Genomic DNA, 27,654 nt, shown 5'->3' with positions numbered 1-27,654 from the left:
CAAAAGGTTACTTCAATGGCAAACATTTGACTTCATAGCCAAGTTCAAGGAAAAACAATTCCCTTGGATTATTGTGAATGACTCATCTACTGAAAAGCCAAATTGTAGCACAATATCTGTAAAACTTAATGAGTTTGACACTTTTTTATATTAGCTGATGATGGTTGGCTTTGGTGGCCATCTTTATTTGGGTTGACTGTTAGACATCCAATGACTACTTTCTAGTTTCATTAAAGTTCATCCAGTGGTCCATGAGACATTTATCCAATGCTACAAACATGTTTACTGGCAAAAACTCCTTTTGCCCACTTTTTTATTTTGGTGAAGGTATTGGTGTTCTAAAGACTTCTTTTGTACATTCAGGAATAATTTAGTATGTTCTGTACCTGAGGTCAGAACAAAACATCACATTTTAGACTCTTTAAAAAACTTTATTCACATCTAGTTCCAAGTAACTAAATGCTGCAACTGTTAAACAGGACAAAAAGCAAGAAAAAGTGTTTATCAACTCTACTCATTGCCCCTCAGATTCTGCCTTAGTGTACGTTTTTAAAACTTATCACATACAACCACCAAGGGTTTTGCTGTGAATGATCTCCACCTAAAATTCCTATAATTCTGGAAAATTAACCTCAGGATGAGTCTAGCATGATTCCCAGAAGGTTGCTACGTTCGAGTTTGTAAGAGTTGTTTTGTTTGCTCCACACCCAATACTGTCCTTCTCCTTACAAGTTTTAATGCCATAAAGTAGGTGAGGTGTCAGGAAGGGTCACATGGAACTTTCCACCCAAAATGTTGTCTTGTCCATGTAGTTACTTATTTAGGATTAAAGATAGACGCGCTCTGTACTAGAATGTGTCTCATTCGGTGTATTTGCATAATCAAAATGACAAAGCAACAGTGAACCCCAAGTTTACATCGTTCTAACAGCAAGTCATTCTGACAAGTTTCTTTTTCAAGATAAAATAAATTAGCACTGATAAGAAACAATACAGCCCATTATAAGCTCTTGCTTACTAAGTCTCAAACACATTCATGGTATTTAGTCAAAGTAGTCCTCAATATCAATGTTGGGGTTGAGCAGTTCCTCTCCATAAGGAGTCAGATCCATCTGGTTGAGAATCAGGTTTTCAAAAGTCTCCTCCAGGTTTGTTTCTCCAATCAGCACTGCTCCCACCATCCTCCCCCTGCTGAGGACCACCTGCAAATGACAACCAGCAGCTTTGAATAGCGACATGAATACAGACACCTTTAAATCAGCTTTTTCGATGTATAAAATGCAATTTTAGAGACTTCTTTCTAAAGAAGGTGGTTGTGCTCTCTTTTAGGACAAGAGGCGTGATGTTGACACACACCCAAAATGGTTTAGGTTTCTAAGTAGATGTTGGACAACTGTATACTCCATATTTAGTTTCAGAGAAATAAAGATGACGTGCAGGTGAGGTAAAAGATTTTACTCTCTGAAAAACTGGTTTGCAGACTGAATCTGAGCTTCAGAGAACTCCTTTTGGGTTTTTTTAGGCCACTGGTGTTTTTCCTTCCTTCTAAAGGTCACAGTGAGGAGGAGCATTATCAGCTGGCTACGGTAACTTGACTCATCTGAATCTTTCTGTCTTCCTGTAATCCTGGAACTAATCCAGGCATAGGCAAATACTTCTATTAACTTTATTTTTGGCTGACATTCTGATGGTAGCTGCATTGGAAAACACACACACACAGACACACACAACAATAATAAAAAAAGAGAGAAAATATTCTTGTCCTGATTTGTGTCATTGACCTTGATGTACTCCTGGCCTTTGGTGCAGCGCACCAGCAGCTCATGATCAGACCCGAGTCCCTGAGCGTTAAACTTCCCCAGCAGGACTACCTGTCGAACAATCAAATGCAACATCCAGCTCTGAGAATCAACCTTCACTGAAATCTGGAAATACGTGCAGGGCAGATGATTAACAGAATGGTTATTAGTTAAACTACTTAGTTTACCTTGTAGTTAAAGAACTTGGTAATATGTGAGAAGAGTTCAAAGCAGAAATCTAGGTCGACAGGTTCTGAGAGGACATCTGCTGCAATGCAGCGCCCAGCGTACCAGCCCATCTGACGGGCCTGGGTCCACAAACGCATCTGTGCACAAACATGCACGCACACACAATGGTTGATGCTCAAATCAAGGATTTCCTTTTAGCTTTTGAGTTTAAAAATAGCAGATATGTGTAGGGAATTCTTGTAATAGTCTTTAACAAGTTTCTAAAGGTCTGAGTTCTGAGAAGACCCGTTCCTGTAACTGAAAGGTGAGGTGTTATTCCACTGTTGTTTGTTTAGATTCTAGTTGCTCAACAGCAGCCGACAAACTAGTTGATCTGCTGCTCAGGTGGATTTCTTCATCTTTACAGGCCCAAACCGAAAAGTCAACTTCAAATGTAAATTTTGGGGGGCGTTTGTTTTTAAATAGTTACATTATTAGACAGCAGCGGCAGCAGCAGCAATCCTTTTATAAAAGAAAAAGCTTCAGTTTTTCCAATTAAAGTTAATTTTATGTTTCCCAGCTTTTGCAGGTAATTATTTAATCAGTTTCAATTACAATCCAAAGGGGGTTCAAACTGTCCCTAAACAGCTGGTAAAGGATTAAAAGTCATGCTAATCACTTGAGAGTAATGTTAAAGACAACAATCAAAAGACATGAAAACAACATGATTGGTTTTATCTCCGTTGGTCTGAAGCTTTAAAGCCAGAGTTACAGCTGAGTTGTAGGTTCGTTCCAGCTCACGGCTCCAAAAACACTCACAATTTTTTTTAAAATCAAATGCTTCTTTTCTATTTCTTTGCATAAAATGTAGCTGTTTGCCAATTCTTGAAAATCCCACAAATGTTTTGATAAGTAGAACAATTATTTTGTCACATTTGTTTCAAACGTTTGAAACAACCAAACGAGTCAGTGCATCCAACTCACCGTCTAAAAGCAAACTTGTAATTTCTTCATACACACTGGAGCCAAGTGAATCATTTGTCGTACCAGCTGGCATTTTAAAGTGTTTTATTACATCTTTTTTGTGTTTGCTCAAAAAACTATGAAATAAAGCTTTCAGTGACCCTTATTTCAAGAAACATCTAAAATAATTTAAAAACTAGGTTGCTCAGAGCTTTATGTTGTTTAATCAAAACTACAAAGAGAATGTTAAAGAAAAACGTTTATTCATTTACTTGCTGCCACAGTGGGCTGTGCTCCCAGCACGCAGTGCAGACATCTCCTGCAGCGTACACGTCTGGCTCTGAGGTCCTCATGTGGTCATCCACCTGCAGACCTCCATCCCCTACCAATGCAAACTAAACAACAGCAAACACTGAACACCCTTCACAATAACACGCTGCTCTTAAAGCCGGATGTTATTTATGGACAAAGAAGCTACATTTCACAGATACAGCTCAATTATTACAATATCAACATTCATTTTTTTACTTTCGTACTCATTAATATTCGTGACGTGCAAATGTCTCGCCTCTGATTGGCTAAAAGCAACAAGACTCTTCCACTGCCGTTTACTCTTCCTTCTTGGGTGAAAAATGTAACACGGATGTTTTACCTCTAATAGCACAAGCCTGAAGGTGTTCTGCCATGTTGTAGAGCTGCTAATGCTAATGCTAATGGATGGCTTCTGCTCTCTCGTTTTTTTTTCTTCATATTCATACATGTGAAACTCAAAGTGACTGACGGCATTTAAAAAAAGAAAAAGTTCTATTTGTTTTTCAGAGAATGAGGCCTTTAAAATAAATCTATCTCTAACAAATCTATATAATGGATGAGTTTCACTTTTTAAATTGAATTACTGACCAAGAAAGAGCCTTTTGATGATATTCTTGTTTACTGAAAAGTATCTGGGCTGTACTAGCATGTAGACTAATGTGGACATGAGGGCTCTTAGTTAGAAATACAGAAAACTTACAGAAACTCTAAAAGAAGTTCATATGTTAGGAAGTTTTTGGCACCCAGAAGTAGCAAATCTAACTTTAAATAAAAAAAAAAAACCAATAAGTTAACAGCATTGTAAAACATTTAACTTTAAAGACCTTTGAGCACTTGTGAGGGCATGGAGCCTGTGTAATAGTTAACCAGCTTAAAACACAGGAGACCTTCTTTATCTCTAATCTGTGCTACGGTATTTAAGTTGTTAAGATTTATCTTAAACATCGTGTTTTAGACACGAAAACAGAGCAGAATACAAGAGTGCATTTAACACAGAGACAAAATGCCCCAGTTCAAATATTAAACTACCCGAAACAAAAACCACAGATCATTTCCACTCTGCATCCTAATGGGATTTCTTACACTGTTGCCGTGGAGAAATGGCTCAGTGTTTGGCACGACGCCAGTGGCACTGACAACAAAATCACAGCCAAGTGTCTTGTCATTGGTCAGCTGGATGTAAACGGGCCAGGATCCCACTGAGAGGAAAGGACATGAAAAAGAAAACAAAACCAACAGGAGGGATGGGAGGGAGCCAGATGATAACAGAAGTGAATGTCTCACCACTCTCAGGTTTTAGTGTTTGATCCTCAGAGGTGAAGATCTGTTTTACTTCACACTGGTATTCCACTGAAACGCAGCGGGACACCTGAGGATACGCCGGCACAGTGAAGGGATCATTTTGGGGCCTCGGAGGAGTAAAAACATAACAGAGGGGTTGACCGTTTCCCACAGTAACACACTTCTCAGGCTGAAGGTTATAAAAACACGCATCATCTCACCTGTTCTGCTCCGTGTAGAACGATACCCTGATGCCAGTCCGGACCTAGAGCGCTGCCAGGTCCTACAGTACCAGAACTCTGCCCACGTGGCGTCGCATCTAGAAATGAGCAAATAACCGTTCTAAACCCTAGTACAAACTAGATGTAGGTGAGCTGGTAACACGTGGAGTAGGACCCAGATCCTTTCCAATGACAAAAACACATTTAGACACAACACCGGGGGTGCTTCAAACTGAAGAACCAAAACAAAATGAGCAAAGTGTTCCTAAACAACAGTAGCATGGAGGAATGTGTGCACAGCTGGAGTTTTCTTAATTATTTACATGTTTCTCACACTTTACAAGGATGTTTACGATGTAAGGGACTGGATGTTAGCTGCTGCAGTGTGTGTGTGAGTGTGGGAAGGGGTGTGGGGGGGGGGGTATAGATTGATGTTTAACAGTTTCAGACTTAAATGATAAATGACCTGCACTAGTATAGTGCCTTTCAGAGTCAGAGGAATCCAAAGTGCTTACACTACAGTTTATCATTCACACACACACCCACACCCACGCACACCCGCACACCCACACACCCACACACACACACACACACACACACACACACACACACACACACACACACACACACACACACACACACACACACACACACACACACACACACACACACAGGAGGTGATGAGCTATGATGAAGTCACAGCTGCCCTGGGGCGCACTGACAGAGGTGAGGCTGCAGATCACAGGCGCCACTGGTCCCTCAGGCCACCAACAGCAAGCAGGGGGGGGGGGGGGGGGGGGGGGTTGTGTCTTGCCCAAGGACACAACAGCAGCATTCTCTGCCCGGAGCCGGGATTGCACCTGCAACCTTCCGATTACTGGACAACCCGCTCTACCTCCTGAGTTACTGCTGCCCCAAGACTTAACAATAAGCACAAAGTTCCTACAATATTTATGCAATGTCTGATTTGGGAGAATATCCTTTAATTAAAGGTGGAATATGGAACACGGCCAACAAAGTGACATCTAGTGACGGTGGCACAGGAGTTAAGGGGTTTCCAGGACTCTAGAAGGCGCTACATCAAATACAGGCCATATAACATTTTTAGCGTGTGGAAGTTGTAGCTGCATCAATAGAACAAGGTTTCAAGCTGTCGGGATTCCAGGTATGCTGAAAATGTTTTAAATTGAATTTTTTTTATTTGGGTCCATCTGTTGTACGCTTAATCTAAACTCACTCTGGTTTTACATCTTTTGTGGTCGCTCCTCTTCTGAGAAGGAACATAGATCGACCGGTAAATAGAGAGCTTTGCCTTCTGGCTCTCTTCACCACGACAGACCGGTGAATTGCCCGCATCACTGCAGACCCAACGCCAATCCACCTATCAATCTTGCGCTCCAGCTTTCCCTTTTTAATAAATTGTTCCATATTCAACCTTTAACCTTTTCTTGACAGAACAGCAATAAAATACATTAAAAAAGAGAGAAAGCGATTTAGCTTTAACCTCCCTTTAGGAACTTTTCAACATAAAAACAGGAAAGAACGTACAGAAAATGTGATATATTGTTCTACATCACTACTAAAATATATGTTTGTTTTTGTCATGTCACTTATTATTTGCATGGTCATTTTCGTAATATTCTGTGGTTATCTGCAGCAGAAACTAGTTACAGATAAGTCGTAGAGCGACTGCTGCAGCGCTGCTATCCAAGATCTTTTTTAATTCAACCAGGAAAACAATGAAATGTAAAGTTTATGGTAGTTTAAATGATATAGAATGAATAATGAAATGTAAAGTTTATGGTAGTTTAAATGATATAGAATGAATAATGAAATGTAAAGTTTATGGTAGTTTAAATGATATAGAATGAATAATGAAATGTAAAGTTTATGGTAGTTTAAATGATATAGAATGAATAATGAAATGTAAAGTTTATGGTAGTTTAAATGATATAGAATGAATAATGAAATGTAAAGTTTATGGTAGTTTAAATGATATAGAATGAATAATGAAATGTAAAGTTTATGGTAGTTTAAATGATATAGAATGAATAATGAAATGTAAAGTTTATGGTAGTTTAAATGATATAGAATGAATTGCTATGAAGTTTCTGAGACAGATTGTTTTAGAGCGGTCACCTCATCAGACTAAAACATTAAAATACACCTCACATCATTTCTGCCAAGAGTTGACTCTTGATTCATTTACATTCTATCAAGCTGCTGCACCTTTAAACATTTATTTTACCAATACATTTATCTGTAATTACTTACTGGGCTCGTAAAAACCTCCCAGCTTGTTTGCAGGTGAGTAGGTGGGGCTTTCATTCACTCATTCCAAGAGAACAGATCCTGATTCCAAAAATGCAACACAGACACGCCCACAAATGGGATCTTATGACTCCACTTTTCAACAGCAAGAGAAGGTGGACACATTTGTTTACCTTTATACCAAATGGGTGTGACTAGAATGAGTAAGCAGCGATATAAAAAGAAACACATTGTGCATCACGCCATGGGACTATGCCGAGAGAAACCAAGAGTACAGTACAGTTAGGGCTGGGGGTAAACGATTATTTTTAAAACGATTATTCTGACGATAATTTTATCGAATAGTCGACTATTCTAATGACTATTTAGAAAATTAATCTAATGATTATTTTTCTATTGCACAATTAACAAAAACCAGAAAATCTCAAATTCCTCAAAAAAATTGATTAATTCTTACTGTAAGAGAATAAACTCTACAGGCCTTCCATTTTGTATAACACTGCTTTTATTGTGTTGCAGTTGGTTATGTTCTGGTGACGTGTAGAACTTGGGAGTGCAGGCTGCTGCCTGAGAGGTGGTTGGGGACAGAGTGTCTCCATACTGCTTTGTTTTGGTCACTTATGTGCGTGAGGCGAGTGATGTTACGACTCTTCCTGGGGAGTTTGGCTCGTGTGTAAAAAGGAAGGGACAATAACGTGGGATTTAAAAGTTAAAATGATGATCAGGTTTATTTACAACTACAAAAAATCATACATCTTTCCATCCACAGGTTGGGAATAATAAAACTAATTCTGCCCGTGGGGAATTAAAACAAAGTACAAATAACTAGGGGTGTCCCACTGGGCAAAGATTACAGGGTTCTGGACCAAAATAAGGATCTCCAAAGGTCCAACTCTAAACTGGGTGGTTAAACCAAACTCAAGGTGATATTTTACACTAAACCGAAAACCCACAACACTCTAAATGTAATAAAAGGGAGATCTGCACCACAAAAAAGATGAACTCTAAACCAAAACGTAACAGCTTATCCAAACGCAAGAAGCTGTTAGCGAAGATGCTAACAGTAGCTTTACCAACGTTAAGTTCAAGTTACCAAGTTTAAATAAACCAAAAACACCCAGCAGCAAACAGGCCAGCACGGAGGAGAGACTGCTGCCACCAAAACAGCTCTCCTAATGTCTGAAAGAAGCTCCTTAATGAAAGGAGAAACGCTCCCGGTGATGTCCTACATCTGCGGTAGAGACGAACCAGCGCATCTGACCCCGGAAGTTGTTGTCCGTTGCCGGGAGACGAAGGCGGGCAAAACAGGAGAAGAATCTAGTAGTGGACGGACGTTGTTCCGGGTCTTCGGTATTTGGCGGAGATGTTAGTGAAGGCGGAGAAGAGGGCGAACTAGAGGAAAAACAGGCAGATTCCTCCTCTATTTACAAACTCCTGGGGATGCAACAAGTGGGCGCGGTGCGTCGACTTCCGGATCTGACGTCGACAAATTTTTAGAATCGAGCCGTCGACGTCGTCGAGGCTTCGCTACAGCCCTAAGTACAGTTAAAAACATCATTACAAATACTATGTACATATACTATGTACATATATATATATATATATATATATATATATATATATATATATATATATATATACATACATACATACATACATACATACATACATACATATATATATATATATATATATATATATATATATATATATATATATATATATATATATATATATATATATATATATAATAAATACACACACACACACACACACACCTAAAGGATTAGAACACCTGTTCAACTTCTCCTTAATGCAATTATCTAATCAACCAATCACATGGCAGCTGCTTCAATGCATTTAGGGGTGTGGTCCAGGGCCAAGACAATCTCCTGAACTCCAAACTGAATGTCAGAATGGGAAAGAAAGGTGATTTAAGCTATTTTGAGCGTGGCATGGTTGTTGGTACCAGACGGGCCGGTCTGAGTATTTCACAATCTGCTCAGTTACTGGGATTTTCACACACAACCATTTCTAGGGTTTACAAAGAATGGTGTGAAAAGGGAAAGGTCGGAGGAGAATGGGCCGACTGATTCAAACTGATAGAAGAACTTTGACTGAAATAACCACTCGTTACAACCGAGGAATGCAGCAAAGCTTTTGTGAAGCCACAACACGCACAGCCTTGAGGCAGATGGGCTACAACAGCAGAAGGCCCCACCGGGTACCACTCATCTCCACTACAAATAGGAAAAAGAGGCTACAATTACCACCAGCTCAGCAAAATTGGACAGTTGAAGACTGGAAAAATGTTGCCTGGTCTGATAAGTCTCGATTTCTGTTGAGACATTCAAATGGTAGAGTCAGAATCTGACGTAAACAGACGGAGAACATGGATCCATCATGCTTTGTTACTACTGTGCAGGCTGGGGCCATGGTGTGGGGGATGTTTTCACTTCACACTTTAGGCCCCTTAGTGCCAATTGGGCATCATTTAAATGCCACAGGCTACCTGAGCATTGTTTCTGGCCATGTCCATCCCTTCATGACCACCATGTACCCATCGTCTTATGGCTACTTCTAGCAGGATAATGCACCATGTCATAAAACTCCAATGGAGGTGAAATGGGGTCAAACACCATATTAGTATGGTGCTCCTAATAATCCTTATGTGAGTGTACACACACACACACACACACACACACACACACACACACACACACACACACACACACACACACACACACACACACACACACACACACACACACACACACACACACACACAGTCACCACCTGGATTTAACTAAGCAAACAGGTACGAGCCCCCTATTGGATAATTCCTGCATGTATGCATCTGTCAGTAGGTAACAAGTTATTTAACCCCAGCTGGTGCAATAAACAAACATGTGGAAAGACAAATCACCAGATGTGTCTTTCCACATGTTGGCCTCCCAGATGTTAGCCTGTTTGAGAAGGGTCAGATCACTGTCATGCATCAAGCTGAGAAAACAGCAAAGGCGATTGCAGAAATGACTAAAGCTGGGTGAAGAACTGTCCATCGCATTATTAAGAGCATTTCCACATGCAGAGTCTGAAAGGAACTCAAAGGATCGGGACTGAACAGCAGTGTAGCCGTAAAAAAACCACTAATCAGTGAGGAAAACCAAGAAAAAAGATTTCAGTTTGCTAGAGAGCATAAAGATTGGACTCTGGATCAATGGACGAAGGTCATGTGGTCTGATGAGTCCAGATGGACCCTGTTCCAGAGTGATGGGTGCATCAGGGTAAGAAGAGAGGAAGATGAAGTGATGCACCCTTCATGCCTAGTGCCTACTGTGTAAACCGGTGGGGGCAGTGTTATGATCTGGGGTTGCTGCAGTTGGTCACGTCTAGGTTCAGGTTCAGCAATGGGATGTGCTCCAAGAATGAGGTCAGCTGACTACCTGAATATCCTGAATGACCAAGTTATTCCACCTTCTTTGATGGCACGGGCATATTCCAAGATGACAATGTTAGGATTCATCGGGCTCAAATAGTGAAAGAGTGGTTCAGGGAGTATGTACTGGCCACCACACAGCCCTGACCTTAACCCCATTGAGGATCTTTGGGATGTGATGGAGAAGGCTTAGTGCAGCGGTCAGACTCTACCATCATTTATGCAAGATGTGAAGAATAAATGCAACACTGGATGGAAATAAATCTTGTGATATTGCAGAAGCTCATCGCAACAATGCCACAGCAAATGTGTGTCGTAAAAGCTTTTAGCCAGGTTGTATACACTGTGAGAAAAAGAAAATAAAGTTTTCTCTTTGGCGTAAGATACAGACCTGCAGTGAACGTCTGAGCCCCTCCAGACGCTGGTTCCTCTGTAGTGTAGCGAGTTCTCCGACATGGAGCAGAAACCTCCAGTTTGTCAGCCCCTAGTGACGGGATAAGGAACTGCGCTGCACCTGCGTCAAAGAAGGTGTTCCCGATGGCCTTGTCCTTCACAACCCAGATCACCTCGCAGCCCTCCACCTCATACCTAAATTAAAAAAAAAGTTGAAATTATTTTAACTTTAAAATAAAAACTAAAGTTTCCTGGAATTTTATCCTTTTTTCCAAAAGCAGACTTACACCAATTCCAAGGCGATCCCTCCGTTTCCAACGACAACAATCCTCTTTGCTTTGGATAATCTCTTTTGAAACTCCTGAAATACAGACAGAATTAATCTAGTTAGCAACGTGTTACATAATCTCAAACCAGGATGTTAAGCTTGGAATTTCAATCATGCAGAGACATGCATCTGAAACGGTCAGCGCTATAGGTGGTTGAAGCCGCTCCAGATTCAGTTTAACTGCATTTCGATGGTTGAACTGGTCGTATAGTCAGATGAATATGAACAAAAAGATGACGTACACAGCTATTCAGTGCTTGTGACCTTAGGTTAGGGCTGGGCGATATGACGATTTTAGACCGTTTTACGATCTACACATCTGACGGTCTGTCATTTTTGAGAGACCCTTTTATCACGATTCACAGCTCTGCTGTTGAATTTCTGCCTCTGAATGAAAAGGGAACTTACCTCAGGTGAATGACACGCCTTTGCTTGACCCTTAACCAATCAGAGTGCGTCATAGTAATATATTAGTGCCCCGCTTGTTTTCACCTGTGTGTGAACAAACATGGCTTCGGCCATGGCTGAGAGCGACAACGAGGTTTTCGTTCCGAAGAGGAACGCCTCGTCCGTTATATGGAACTGGTTTGGTTTTTCACCAGATGACAAAGAGCAGCGAAACGTCATTTGCAACGTTTACAAGGAGAGCATCAAGGCAAGTGATGGCAACACCACAAACTTGTTTAATCACTTGAAAATAAGCCATCCCAAACAATACAATGAGAGCCAGCTGGCAGCTAAAGATAAAAAGCCTGCGGCTGCAGCGGCAGAGGCTAGTGCTTCTTCCAGGCAGCAAACGCTAACAGATACACACAAAACTCACTCCCTACGACAGAGACAGCAGACGATGGAACAGCGTGACAGATGCAGTGACGTACCACTTGGTTAAAGATTTGTGTCCCGTGCGAACAGTAGGAGTGGGATTTAATAACATGATAAAAACATTGGATCCACGCGACGACTTTTCCAGCCGCAAGTATTTTTCGAACACCGCCATTCCACGCATGTACGCTGAATGCAACGTGAGAGTTGCAGAAAATATTCAGAATGCGCAGTTTTTTGCTACCACAAGCGATCTCTGGTCCAGCCGCACATCAGAGCCGTATTTGAGCTTAACTATCCACTACATGAGCAACTGGGAGCTGCATAGTATTTTGAACAAGTTAATGTTTGCACAATACGTTTGCAATCGACATGTTTGCACTTTAAATATGTTAACGATTTTAATTTATGTGAAGTTACTTGAAAAACGAGAAAAACTGATTTTTGTAATTGTTTCTCTCAGGGCTTTTATCATCTCTGGTGTGAGTTTAAAATATAAGTGTGTTAGCACTGTGCTGATTATCCCTAATATGAATAAATGTTTGTTTATTCAATGTTTCCCTTCTTTAATACGCAATTGAAGTTATGCTATTCATGGATAAAAAATCGTGATAAAATCGAAATCGGGATAAAATATTGGAAAAATCGTGATATTCTATTTTAGCCATATCGCCCAGCCCTACCTTAGGTTATATTCTCGTGATTAAAATGACAGTACAAATAAATCACAACGTAAAAATATTGACTGAATTTATCTCTTACTTCTTATTTAATGTTTAAACTTTACAGAATCTCAAACTGCCACCAGAGTGGCATGAAGTCCTCTCACTGGGAAAATAAACGTTTGTTTAAGAAGTTATTTGAAAAACTAATATTGCACTTGCAAAAAAAATGCATTAGTAAAAGGTTTGGCATATTGTGCAGCTCTAATGCAGTATCTGATCACTCCTATGCAGTTTTGAGAACTTCTTGTGACCCTTTAAAGACAAGTAGGTGGCTGTCTCTGCTGCAATCTGAGTAAATACACGTTCTCTTAAATCATCTCTGGTTTGATCCACCCTCCTGGATCACAGACATGTGTCACTCACGTTGGATTTGTAACCGCCTCAGCGGGAAAATAACTGTAGCACACTCAAAAGAGGCGAACGTTTTTTTTGTTTTTCGTATCTTAGAAAAAAACTGATTAAATTCTGTGTTAAATAATTACATTAAAGGCATTTTTGTGTTAAATTGTTTTGTGTGAAAAACTGGTCACATTTGATCCAAAGAGTTGCTCAGGGTTACGAAGAACTGAACATGTAATTCCTTGTGTGTATTCCAATATTAAGTCCAAAACATGGTCTAAATCAGGCCAACATGCAGTTGCTGGGTTGTACCTGGGCACTGTCTGTATCCCTGATCCCCAGCACATAAGGGTTGTCCTGAGTTAGGAGCTTTGGCCTGGCGCCGCTGCATATGCACAGCTTCTCATACCCAAAAACTCGACCATCTGCCGTTTCCACACTCTGGCGAATGAAAGAGAGTTAATGAGAAACAACAATCAGAATATTTTAATGTTTCCTCTGTGTTTAACTCTTTAATCAGCAGCAAACACAAACTGTTTTGCAAAAATCTGCAACTGAACTCAGACAGCTGAATACCTAAAATCATGCAAGACCTTGGTGCGTTGGGACTCTTCACTTGGCTTAGCCTCCAAATTCCTGGTGTAAAATATGACTTTGTCACGTTCTCAGAACATTCCGTTCAAGAAACAAATAGATACTGCTGAGAGAAATCCACAAGCTTCAAACTCTAGTGGCAGAAAATCTGACTTGGAGAAGATCATCACACTTTTACTTATCTCATCTTGTTTAGATTAATAAATGAATTAATCCATTCATTACTGTAATAACATTTCTCGTCTGTTTGAATGACACTGATCACCTCAGTTAATCCAATCCTCAGTGAATGGGCTGTGAAACCCTCGTCCATTTATACCTCCACACTGCTTCTCACAGCCTGAAATATCCTGGTAGAAGACTTTTCGTAGTTCCATAAACACATTTTATGACAAAAGGAGAAATATTTTTTTATTAGTAGTGCTCATCACCCCGGTTGTGGAATGGCATTAAAAAGCTCATTTAAACCAGCTATATTATTAGGCTGTCAGTAAACTTGAATTGTGAGATACAGCCAGGTGGCCACTAGATGGAAGTATTAAACTAATAAAGATGATCAGGACGCCTTTCTGTTACTTTGCACTGTAAGTATCACGACTAGATAACGCAAAGACGTTACAAGATGAATGAAAACATCAGGGACATTACTGTCACACAGATTCTTACATGAGATTCCGTGTGAAGAGATTTGACAGCAGAGTGGATCACAGTCAGATTGGGGAATTTCTCCTCCAGAACACTGGACGGTCGCTCCAAAACATCAAATTCCTCCAACGTTTTGGACACCTTTAGAAGAGCAATCAGACAGCAGAATAAACAAAACAAGCAGAAGACAACTGAACCTTTGGTACCCGTACCTGTTTATAGTTGGTCACCGCCTTAATGTGGCGACCTGCTGTAATCAGAGCCACGTCTGTTGACGGGAAGTTTGATGATAACTACGTGGAAAACATTAATTAGCCTTTGTTTGGTGTGTACACATTGATGTGACGTTTTTAATTTCACCTGCTCCACACACGTGACTCCAGCAATGCCTCCTCCCACGACGACAAATTTAAAAGTTTTCTCTTTTCTTTCTGCCATGGCTTCCAAATGCACAGCTAATGAGAGTTAGCTAACACGAGCTAGAAATCACGTTTAACACAGCAAGGGAATGTTTAACAGGCATAGCTTTTTCTCGTAAATGTTTAAAGAGTTCATGCTGATTCAAAATCAAACACAAAAACATATCTGGCATTATACATGCATCTCTTATGGGAGCTAGCCTGCTTTAGCACTCAGAACAATAAAACGTCACTTCCGTATTTACAGTTGTACGGCAAGCAGCAAGTACAATTAAAAGACGCCATACTGTCGAATAAACGAAATTTAGGATTTCACCTCATGCTTATTGAAAATAAGACACAAACATGGCTAAACAGAAAAAAACATGGTATTCATCAGTTGATTTTTGCATATGCAAAAGTAAATGGCAGAAATGCAATGAATTTACTGAAAGTTCTTGGTAAATGCATTTGTTTTATGAATAAGGTAAAACGCCCCATTTCCTCTGTGTATCCGTTCATCCATCCACCCTAAATGGACGCTACATTGGGAAAGCTGTAGACATTGTTGTCTTGCAGTGAAAATATTGCAGGTTTGAATCCCAGCTGTGGGTTTTCTGTACACAGTTTGCATGTTCTCCCCATGCATGTGTAAAGAATGGGTCGTTTACATCTTACTTATGAACCATAAAATGTGAGATTCCATAGAAATATCAATCTGATGGATCTTTGACTATTTTAACCTGAAGATCGGAACTTTTTATCGCAGGGATTAAGTGACACTTCGTATTAACTCCAAGGAAAGAGAGAGAGAGAGTCAGGTTTAAAATAGTTAAGACATTTATTTCTACACAATTTAAACAACACTAACTTAAACACTCTTTGTACTGATGGACCAAGGTGGAGTGAGACGTGATGAATGATGATAGTGTGTGTGTGGAATGTTATTCAGAACCAGCGGATCCAGAGAAGCAGTTAGTTCTGAGTGGGAGTGTATGTGGCCCTCTAAACTTTATGTGACCGTGTGAGCATCCTGTCACAGTGTCCTGACTGATCATGCGCCCTGGCTACTTGGCCAAGGGGATGTCCCTTTGGCTGACTGGTAAGCGCGCGTGACTCTCACCCGGGAGTCTGTGGATCGAGTCTGGCCCGGGCCCTCGTCTTTCCACCTTGCCACATTTGGCGTCACCACCAGGATCCATGTAGTACTGTCAAGTAGGTCCATGGATGGGAAATTTGTGACACCCTGCGCGGGAGCACGAGGATGTGCTTGTGGAAAGAGGGGGGAAGATGTGATGGTGTAAGCGTCCTGTCACAGTGTCCTGATTGATCGTGCGCCCTGGCTATACCAGTGACTCCAAACAGCTTTATGGCTTTTGAGGTGGACTTTAGTCCTCCACTGCTGTTATTCTCTGCTATCGTCCACCTAAGTACAATTCAAACTTTTTATTGGAATTTTCTGATCTTTTAACAGACTTTCTTCCAAAATATGACCGTGGGATTATTCTTGGTGATTTTAATATAAATGTTTGCTGCCCTGACAAACCTCTTGTTGGTGGCTTTTTAGACATTTTAGATTGTTTTGGTCTCCAGCAACAGGCCCAGTCACCCACCCATTCAGGATCGCACATTTTAGACTTGGTTTTGTCATTTGGGATCTGTATCTCTGATCTGATTGTTGACTCTGCATGTATCTCTGATCATTCTCCTATTATTTTTAATATCTGTGGCTTGACACCTCCATCCACTAGGCAACATAATCAACACCTTACAAGAATAATTTCCCCTTTCACCACCAATCTATTAACATCTAGTCTAGCTGCGACTCTATCCACTTCCCAGCCTGATTCCACCTGTGTAGGAGTTGAGGAGCTGCTGACCTCGCTCCTCTAAGATCCAGGCATAAAAAAACTGTGGCAGACCCTTGGCTCAATGAGGAGACTCGTGCCCTAAGACGCCAATGTAGGGTCTGCGAACGCCAGTGGCGGTAGGACAAGCTGCAAATCTCCTACCAATTATTCAAGGATCCTTTGACCCGCCATCAGAAAGCTGTTCGCACAGCTAGAAACAGATATTTTGCTAATTTAATCACTAGGCATAAAAACGACCAGAAGAAACTGTACAGTGTCCTCACCTCTGTACTATCCCTTAGAGAATCTCCCAACCCTTCTCCCTCTACAGGGGCTCTTTGCAATGAGTTTCAAAACTTTTTCCTGCATAAAATCCAGGAAATTAGAACCGGTTTCTCTTACTCAGGCTGGGTTACCTGTGTGGAAAATCACTGTCCACCTTCATTCTCTTGCTTTGCTCATGTGACACTCTCTTCCCTGGTTGATCTAATCTTGGCTATGAAGCCCTCAGGCTCTCTAGAGGACAGCCTTCCTCCAATACTGCTGCGCGATATCCTTCCAGCGGTGGCCCCTGCTGTTTTGGATATTGTCAATTCCAGCTTCTCCTCTGGTGTGTTTCCAGCTGCTTTTAAAATTGCAGTTGTTCAGCCGCTATTGAAGAAACCAGGCCTTGACCAGTCTGACTGTGCCAATTATCGCCCAATCTCAAAACTTCCACTCATCCCAAAAGTAGTTGAGAAACTGGCTCTCACACAGCTTACTTCTCACCTAGATGACAATGGGCTTCTTGACCCATTCCAATCAGGTTTTAGATGTAATTACAGCACAGAGTCTGCACACATTAGGGTACTCAATGACATCTTGATTCTGACTGACTCTGGCTCCCATGTGCTGTTACTCTTACTCGACCTGACTGCAGCATTCGACACTGTAGACCACACCATCCTACTTCACAGACGTCGGTGTTTTAGTGTTCTTGTTGGAGACTGCTCTTCTCCCAATGTCCCACTTCTATGGGGAGTACCACAGGACTCCATCCTGGGTCCTCTCCTCTTTTCAATTTACATACTACCACTTGGTAAGATTTTAGCAAGTCTCGGGGTTAACTACCACTTTTATGCAGATGATTGCCCGATCTACCTTCAAATCAACCAACATCACTCATTTTCTATGATGTCAGAATGCCTCTCCCAGGTCAGATCCTGGCTTTCTCAAAACTGCCTACGGTTAAATGACAGCAAATCAGATGCCATACATTTTAGCCCCACTAAAATGAAAGGTGCTTTAGATGTCTCAACTCTTCCACTCAATCTCAAATCATGTGCCACTAGCCTAGGTGTGAAACTGGACTCTGACCTTTCAATGTCTTCACAAGTCAACGCTACTGTCAAGTCCTGCTTTTTCCAACTCCGCCGCATCACTCGTCTTAAGTCAATCCTCAAACGCCCAGATCTTGAGTCAGTCATTCATGCTTTTATTACTTCAGGTCTGGATTACGCGAATTCTGTCCTGATTGGGATTAATGCTTCAGCCTTAAGCAAACTGCAGAAGGTTCAAAATGCCGCGGCCAGATTTTTAACCAACAGCGACAGACGCATGCACATCACACCCATCCTCGCAGATTTACACTGGCTCCCAGTCAAATTTAGGATTAACTTCAAGGTCTTGTTATATGTTTACAAGGCTTTGTACTGCCCATCCCCATCCTATCTGACGGACCTGCTGACCCCATATGTTCCCACCTGTGCCCTTCGGTCAGCAGATCATCTGCTGCTTGTTGTTCTGAAGGTTCGGTACAAATCACGGGGGGAGCGTGCCTTCTCTTATGCAGCCCCAAAACTCTGGAACTCTCTGCCCCTCCGCGTGCATCTGGCTCCCTCTGTTAGCAGTTTCAAGTCGGCCCTGAAAACATACTTCTTTAGCATTGCCTTCCCTCGTGACACTTTTCAGGACAATCTAGCACCGGATTTGAGTTTTTAATTCCATTTTTATGATTTAGTGGCTCACCTTTGGCACCTCACACCATCTGGTATTTTATTTTGTTTTATTTGTGCCATTTCAAATGTTTTTATCATTCATTGCATTATTTTATTTTATAGTGCTGTTAACTGTTCTCCTATGTTATTGTTTTTAGTAGGAATTTTTATCTCCGACTATTTATGCTTTGTTCTTATGTATTTTGCCTGTTCTTATTGCGTTTCTTGGTCAAGCATTTGGCTTTTTATGTACAGCACATTGGTTAGATGCCATGCTATTTTGAAATGGTGCTTTATAAATAAATATGGTATGGTATGGTATGGTGTGGTGACAAGAAATGTGTCGTGTGGCCTTTAGCATTACGTGTCATTAGTGTCTAGTGCAAATGTCCAAGATTATAATAACTTGTAAAATACTACTGATCACAGGATTATAATATCAAGTAATAAACATTGTAATTTCACAGACTGATTGAACATTGGGCTCACATTATTACTGGTAATAACAAAGTTGTTGATTATGTATTTATCAAAATAGTTCTTCGTCTTCGCTGTAACAGCGGTGAAGCAGTTCAGATGAGCAGAGTGCATGAAAGACCTTGGCCACTTTCTCATGTAGATTAGCCTGTCAGAAACTTTGTCTCTGCTCGAGCAGACGCTGCAGATCATGACCTTTAGGTCAAAAACAGGATATTCATGATGCTACACATGGGATGTTTCCAGGTACTCTGCTTTCCGAGAGTCCCTCGGCTAAATGACTTGCACTTGCATAGCGCCTTTCAGAGTCTGAGGACTCCAAAGTGCTTTACACTACAGTGTACCATTCATCTATTCACACATACATTCACACACTGATGGTGATGAGCTACAATGTAGCCACAGCTGCCCTGGAGCTTACTGACTTAGGCGAGGTTTCTGACCACAGGTGCCACAGCAGAATTCTCTGCCAGGATCAAACCTGCAACCTTCTGATTACTGGACAACCTGCTCTACCTCCTAAGCTACTGATGCCCCTAGGTGTGAGTAAATGCATGACTGGTTGTTTGCCCTGTGTGCTCCTGTGATGAAGACCTGTCTAAAGTGTCCCTTACCTCTTGGCTGACGGCTGTTGGAGACAGGCACCAACTCCCTATGACCACTACTACTGAGGGAAAAGTGTTAAGAAAATGAGAGAGTAAACATTGCCACTTTTAAGTTTATGAGTTCTTGTACCACAAAGAAGTACTATGACAAGAACAAGTTACTGGCCTTTGTTTTCAAATGATCAACCTTCAGTGTCAGACATTATTTTAGTCAGCAGGTAAAAAATCAGCTCTGAAATTCCATCATCAGTGGTAATTACTGCTGATATAAACAATTCAGTGAGGCACCAAGCCGTTTGTGGCTTGATAAGTAATTGACTGATCTTGACACGATCCCCGTCCTTTGTCAGTGTTTGGTGGATAATGGCTTGCATTGTTTTTGGATTCATCAGCAAAAGCTGCCACTTGTTCTATTTTTGAAAACCCTTTCATGCCAGTGTTAACCATGCACAGGGATATTGATGTCAGTGTCTGAGATGATCAGGTCGCTGCTAATCAAACAGGGCTTGATGCTGTGCGTCATTGTTCCCCTCTTGATTTTCATTACCCTGGATAACTGGTACATGACTGAATGGAATTCAATGCTGTGATTACAGTCCTGCCATTAAAAGTATTGTGTGTAAACAATGACTAATAACCACTAGATGCTTTCACTGTACACCACATTACTTTTATGATAAATGAGGAAACATCCTTGGGTGATTTTGTGAGTACATTTCAGTAGGACTTTGATCATATAATTGAAAGCATCGTGTTTTTTATTTATTTATCTTTTTTAGTTATTATACTATGTGAGTATATAGATTTGATAAACAAGATGTTTTGCTGCTTTCATGGTTAAAACTAAAATTAGAATTGAGAATAATTAAACAACACAGAATGCTCATTTACATATTACATTTTAATACATATACCCACGTTGTAAATGTGAATACATTAGCTAAGGTATTTAAATATTAATAAAGTGATAAACAATACTTGATACAGAATAAAAGAGTTTTGGCCTGAAAGAAAACAACTCAACTGCCCCACATGCTAATCATACATTTCTGATTTAGTTTAGTTCCATTGGTCCATTACTTCAGGCTGTATTGCAAATGATAAATATAAGAATTCAAATTAACTTATAGAGGAAAACGTGTTAACTAAATTGTGTTCCTCTGATAAAACATTGCAGTTATACAGTGTGGTTGAATAAAAATAACATTATGTAATATCTCATGCAATGTCCCAAGATCTTCTGGGACCTTATTAGTAAATTGCACTCAGTTATGCACTCAAGGTAATTTAGTTTAATATCTGTACAGCTGAATGAGTCATATAGATATTTATGTGCTGCCTATGTAACGTGAGGAAATATGGGTTTTCTGTGCAAAAGGTCATTTGACTCGGCTGGGTCGCTGAGAACTTTCACCCACAGATTGAGACCTTTGCAGACATGAAGTCTGCAAGAGTCTGCTGGAAACCATAACATCTGAACACCTGCAGTACCAGAAGAAGGAGTTCTCATGGACAAGTAGTCATAACATAACAAGTCTTAAACTTCCTTTCTTGATTTTAATGTTAAAGAATAATCATTATCATTTTGCTCATTATGAATGTGTTTTAATCAAATGAATGATTCTTATGCTTTGGGTAATTATAATGGATTAATGAATCCATACTTGATTAAATAATGTTTGGGGATGTTTGTTAACGACCTTCATGCACACACACACACCCACACCCACACACAGATTCTCACAGTAAACTCCAAAACACATTTGCTGACGTACACGTTTGCTTTGAGAAGAGAAAGGCTTTTGGTAAGTTTCAGTCTTATGATTCAGTTCGTACTTGACAACGAAAGAGAGAGGACGTGTGAACAACCGCTAACGGGGGAACGGAGCCCACCGGCTCCCCCCCCCCCCCCCCCCCCCCCCTCACGCTGTTCCTGCCAAGCCAGACAGGACAGCTAAATTACAACTGCTAACGCAGACTCGTCCAGAGTCTCTGATTTCTGAGTGAATTAAACTTAAGAAAACGCATCGACAAAACGCTTTACCATCGACGTGTACCGAGGGCAACTCTGGACCGGTTCGTGGCGCATCTTTGTCTTCTTTGCCAGCCAAGGTGCCCTGGATGAAACATCATCCTAAAGTGACGTCCCGGGTCCAACAGGGAGTCCAAATACGGTGAGGCATTCCACGACAGATAGCGTTTTGATGCATCTTTTCCAACAAAACCTAAGTTTATTCAAACCATCACTTTTCACTCAGACACCTGTTTCTTCCTGAAGCAAAATCAGATGCACACCCGCACTCAGCTCACCTCATATTCAATCTTCACACACTCATCACAAGGTCTATTTGTGCAAGCTTACAATATCAACTGTTAAAGATTGTTCAACAAAGTTGCCAATGTTGATTGATGTTCCTCTGCTTGTCATTTCAAAATCATTAGTTTAATTTGAGGAATTAAAACTTTTAACTTCCAAACTTGTTTCTTCATTGAACTGAAACACAGACACATGGATATTATCGTCAGTTTATCGATGAAAACAACCTTTGAGTCTTCTTAAAACTATACAATTTGGTTATTAATTTAATAAAATTAATATCACAAATTAACATGTAGAATGGTTCCTCTTTCATAAAAAGAGCATAAACCATGACGCTACACCTGTAATTAGCTAAAATTATCTAAGTCTTAAATTCAGATTGACTCAAGATGTTTGTCTTTGGCAGCTGAACACATACCGATCACCTTAGGATAAATAAAAAATCAGTCTAGTCATGAGACATGTTGCTAACAGACAGGGTTGATTAAAGTAGAGTTCTCAATGGGCCCAAAATAGGAACCTGATTTCCAAATGACCAATAGGACTTGAAGCCCAGAACCAGCTTGACCTAGCCTAGTGAACTAGACCAAATTTTTGGGGATGGCTTGCCAGGCTAAGCTTGCCCAATGTTAACAGATACAACAGTCGATCTGAGCATGACTGAACCCCAGGTTGTTTTGTTTTTTAATGAGCAGTAAAAAGAAAATGTTGATCCCTGTGCAGCACAGCATTCTGAAGACATACAGTGAACATGTACCAACACAGGCTTTCCACTGAATGTGTCAGCGGGACGTAATGTGATGTCTGGCTGAATCCGAACATTCTGGAAGCATAGCACATAGAAAATAGACCCAAAGCATGAATTTAGTAGCCTAGCAAGCCCATTCTCCATGTGAATATACAGTATAGTCCTGCCATGACACATTAAAACAACCCAGATGTAGGGCATCAATCTGTCTCCGCATGCATTGTGACGTACTCACCACTACGGACGTCAGTCAACAGGGCAGTCCATACACTGTTGAAGAAGACAAAACTACATCCTTTTTAATGAATTAAGGACTTAAAATATTTTTCCGGAGTTTTCCCCTTTCAGAAATTCTGATGATTTTTCAGAAGCAATACGTCTATTTTTATTTTTTTGCTAAGCACACCCCCTGCCCTGCAGAGCTCCGTGCAATAGGAAACTGAACGACAACCAGAACTAACCAATAGCGTTAGACTACCGCTTACTTGCTTCAAATTTAAGGAAAACCTCAGCTGATGCCGAGTTGATGAACGTTTCATGGACAACGGCTGCAGCTGCCTCGCAGCAAGAAGGTTGCAGGTTCAAAACTCGGCTGTGGCCTTTCTGCGTGGAGTTGCATGTTCTCCCCATGCATGCGTGGGTTTCCTCCGGGTACTCCGGTTTCCCCCACAGATCACAACATGCCCTATAGGTTATAAATTGTACGTCGCTTTGGATAAAAGCGTCTGCCAAATAAATAAATATTAATATAAAAAAGTAAGCCTCTAAAATATAAATATATGAGAACACAACATGACATGAGAATAATAGTTGTAAAACGTGCTTTAGCTCTGTTTGTCGGCTACGGAAGCACATAAATAAACAAGAAACGGGAATTCACCATCTGAAAAAAAAGGGGAAATTGTTTGTGTGATATGCTTGTCAGCCACTAGATGGTGCCATCGGATAAGAGAAATACTCCGGATAGAGACTTTAAGTACCTCTGTCTGCTCTTGACTCAAAGAGAAGCCCTAGTCTAAATTGTTCAAATTTAATGTCAAACTCATTTCAAACAAGATGCCACCACCCTTGTTCTCCTGCTCAGTTGCCATAACACCAAACCGATAAAGAACTGTGGTTGGCAAAATACAAAACTGCTGAGGCCAATGGTAGATCTGCTGAGACTCCAATGGAGCACGGCTAGACCGACCTGCAGAGCAAATTCATTTTACTCCTGCTATGGTCTGTCTAGATTCCAAGATTATAAATTTAACGGAGCAATGTGACACTTCCGTTTCTGGGACGCATCTAAAATGCTCCACTTGATGGCAGGTGGAAACTCATTCATCAGCTGTGACTTCTTGGACGTTATCAGATCTGGTGGAAAGCTGGGCTTACACAAAAAAATGCTCCTATACAACAAACCATGGAGGAATAATAATGAGTCCACCCTGTCTGGTTTGAAGCAAGCTTTTCTCTCCTGGATTGTGTAGCTAACCGCACAAAAGTCATCCCGGGCTCAGGTCGGGCTTCAATTCAAAACTTTACACCAAAGATTTAAATAAAGTTATTGCACATTTTGTAGCTCTCTGAGTATGTGTGGGGAATCCTTTTAATCAATAGTTAAACAAATTGTTAAACTTCATTAAAATTAATAGAGTTCAAGCCATCTTTATGTTTGCCATGGCCAATTGGCCATCTTGAATTTGTGAGTTTCATTGAAATCAGTCTTGTTTTCTTTATTAGAAGATGAAGGCGATAGACAAACACATTTCTGCATGATCCATTTCCATAATTGTCAGCTCTAAAACCTTTATAAACAAAAGAAACACCTTCCCTTAAATTACAAGACCATCTTGTGGGTAACCAAAGTCAAACACGAACATGTATGCAACATGATCATGTCTAAATGTTTTTATATCTCAAAGCTCCCAGACAAAATTAATCGCCTGTGAAGGGAAATTCAGTCTTCTTTTTTGTTTCAAAACAACTGTTTAAAGTTTACAGTGTATCTCTAAGAGCGAGTTAGGGAAAAATATTTGTAAACCATATTAAATAAGTCCAGTTTTTATAAGATGTGCTCAAAAAAATGAATCGTTTGGAAAAAAATTCTGTGGTTTTGTGAGAATGTAGAAAAGTTTGAGTCATTAACAAATTCATTCATCGGCTGCACAGTGGCGCAGTGGTTAGAGCTGTTGCCTTGCAGCAAGAAGGTCCTGGGTTCGCTTCCCGGCCTGGGATCTTTCTGCATGGAGTTTACATGGTGTGAGTGTGTGTGTGTGTGTGATTGTTTGTCCTGTGTGTCTCTGTGTTGCCCTGCATGGACGGGCTCTCTGTCCAGGGTGTACCCCGCCTGATTGCCCGTTGACCGCTGGAGATAGGCACCAGCCGTCCCGCAACCCAACATGGACAAACTCATTCATAATAATATGTAATAATGTGGCTCACAGAAAGTTTAAAATATGTATATTTTATTATCAAAAACAACAAATAACATGTATTTAATGTAGGTTTACATTTTTTATTAGATGCTTTACATATTTTATTCCCTTTTCTGAATGCATCATGCTATTTTGAAAAAAGGACTGACAAGACTAACAACCACAGAACTGGGAGGAACCAAACATTTGATCAGATGGTTTAAACCAAACAAAGGCACTGCTTCTTCATGTTTGTGACAAAAAACATTCTTATCTTCATGATTATTACAATCAGTGTCATTATTAGTGACATTTTTACAGCCTTTTTACATAATATTGGATAATTAAACTCAGTTTGTGTTAGAAAGGCAAGTAGTTGCGAGGATGCTGTAGTTCCCTTTTTCCGTAGGTGGATGATCCCACATTAGTTGGTACGTAGACGGTCCCGATGGTGTTACTGGAACGGACCAGGAAGTCTGCTAACCGTTGGGTCACGCAGGTGGCTGTGTTACATTTTCTCTTCTCCAAGTGGTGACTGTAAGAGAAGCACAGACAAATATATTCACAATTTGAATATTTTTTGACACTATCGACTTTATACATGCACTGATAACATTAACCCTCTGGAGGCAGACGTTGCAGATTTGCACCGTTAAAACTTACCTACCTGGTTACTCCACATATGTATTTCATGAGCATTTTTTAACTCAGAAGTACCTCTGAAGGACTTAGTTGTTTGTCATTATATCAAAACTTATTTTGAGCCTGAGAGGGTTAAAGTCTACCTGTTCGTTCCCGTGAGGCCCCTTTGTGTCCGTGAACCAACGAGGTCAAGGAAAGGGTTGGAGATGAGCTCAGGCAGTGACCAGCTCTCTCTCTCTGGAGGAGCACTCTCCTGCTCGAAGGAGGAGGAGGAGCTGGGACTCAAGTACCTGGATAAGAGAGGGAAAAGTGCCAAACCGCTTTCACACTGATGACTCCCTCTTCAAAACATTCACTAGTCCCAGGAGACCAAGAGAAAATGGCCATTTAGCCACATAAGCATGATTTAGACATGCAGATGACTCGATTCTGGTTTTAAAAGCCAACCCCTATTATGGATCCAGTTCTGACTGACAAGGACTTATCTCAAATAACTATGAATAATATACATAAAATGCTCTGATTTACTAGAAATTTTTGACAAAAAATAAAATCTTCCACGTGATAACCTGTTATTGAATCGTGAATCAGCGCTTAGTGACGGTGAGTTCACAGATATGATGATTGTTAAAATTTTGCTTTTGCTCACCTGTGAGTTGGAGCGGTAGTGATGCAGCGTAGCAACACGAGCACCATGAGAAGGAACGCAGACACCTTCAGCTGATTCATACTGATGAGAATTCTCTGCATAAACAAAATGAATACAAGAAAATGTGATTCTTTTTCTTAGAAAATAAATACCAAATGCAGAGAAAATACTCAAATCTGTTGATTATATGTAAAAAAAATAATACTTTTTATACCAATTCAAGCTAAATTATAATAAAATTGAGGCTCAAGTTCCTTTTAAATCCTATCCATAGTAAAATTACTTACGTTTTCATTCAGCAAATTATTTGCGGTTAATAATAAATATAAGAAATGTCTGACAAATGCAAATAAAGAGTTAATAAATCTATCTTGTTATCACCTGTAAAAATACAAAAAGAAAATCCAAATTATTACATTATTTCATGTATTTTTATTCAGCACCAATGTGTGGCATAATTAAATTATTTTTTAATTTGAAATCTTTTTACCTTTTTTTTTGCAAAAAAGCTACCATATTCATTTTTCTTTTTTAAATGTGCATTCTTTTTGGCAATAAGGTGTGCATTTATAATATAAAGAAATAATACATTTATAAAACCTTATAATTAAAGTAAAGAAATGTAAGGTAATACTTTTTATTTCACATTTTATTGTTTAACAATGCATGCTTTGATTAAATTGGAACAAAAATATGCTCTGACATGTGGTCGATCTGGACTCAGGGTTATTTTACATTTAGGATTTATGATTTTATGTCAATTTAATGCACATTTCTCCTCATTCCAGCTTCTTGCTGACGGTTTAAAATGAACCTCATGTAATCCAAAATGAATCTTTAACTTAAGGAAAAATACATATACATCCTTTTCAATTGTAAACAAAATCTACAGATTGAAAACTAAAAACATTCTTTTTCGCATCGCATCTGTAGAGAATAAAAAAATAAATAAAGAAGAAGAACTGAAAGCATTGAGGATGATAAGAGACTCACTTTGTGTTGTGTTTGGTCCCAGTCTGTCAAGAGCGGTCCGAGGACTGTCACACCAGCCGACTCCAACAGTTATAGGCACTCTGCTCAAACCACTCGTGACATCAGCTCACTCCAAATATAGCCGAGCATTTTCATTCCCACTGAGGGTGGGGGTGTGGGGGGGAGAAAAACAAGCTTCATACATGTCACAACTCTATTTCAGTTTTCTTTACAACACACACACACACACACACACACACACACACCGCTCTGTACGTCACAATCCTCATCATCATCTTTGTCATCAATGCCATCAGAC

The 27,654-nt window shown here is 40.2% G+C and overlaps 2 protein-coding genes across 2 annotated transcripts; both read right to left on the bottom strand.

The window, feature by feature from the left end:
• Positions 1–149: 149 nt before the first annotated feature.
• pyroxd1 (pyridine nucleotide-disulphide oxidoreductase domain 1) lies at positions 150–14,968 on the bottom strand. Its single transcript, XM_015956366.3, has 13 exons — positions 14,660–14,968; positions 14,512–14,592; positions 14,321–14,440; positions 13,373–13,501; positions 11,134–11,207; positions 10,845–11,041; positions 4,744–4,841; positions 4,526–4,610; positions 4,325–4,440; positions 3,202–3,324; positions 1,987–2,124; positions 1,781–1,870; positions 150–1,201 (listed from the first exon to the last, which is right to left on the bottom strand). Exons 1-13 carry the CDS (start codon positions 14,735–14,737, stop codon positions 1,043–1,045), a joined length of 1,488 nt encoding a protein of 495 aa, XP_015811852.1. The 5' UTR covers positions 14,738–14,968; the 3' UTR covers positions 150–1,042.
• A 10,236-nt stretch (positions 14,969–25,204) lies between these two features.
• Positions 25,205–27,447, bottom strand: LOC107383614 (calcitonin gene-related peptide 1). Its single transcript, XM_015956378.3, has 4 exons — positions 27,357–27,447; positions 26,364–26,458; positions 25,858–26,004; positions 25,205–25,607 (listed from the first exon to the last, which is right to left on the bottom strand). The coding sequence occupies exons 2-4, from the start codon at positions 26,441–26,443 to the stop codon at positions 25,433–25,435; spliced, it is 402 nt and encodes a 133-aa protein (XP_015811864.1). The 5' UTR covers positions 26,444–26,458; positions 27,357–27,447; the 3' UTR covers positions 25,205–25,432.
• Positions 27,448–27,654: the final 207 nt, after the last annotated feature.

Source organism: Nothobranchius furzeri, chromosome 1 (assembly GCF_043380555.1).
Source record: "Nothobranchius furzeri strain GRZ-AD chromosome 1, NfurGRZ-RIMD1, whole genome shotgun sequence".
NCBI classification, from domain to species: domain Eukaryota; kingdom Metazoa; phylum Chordata; class Actinopteri; order Cyprinodontiformes; family Nothobranchiidae; genus Nothobranchius; species Nothobranchius furzeri.
This window is presented reverse-complemented; position numbering and strand designations above follow the sequence as displayed.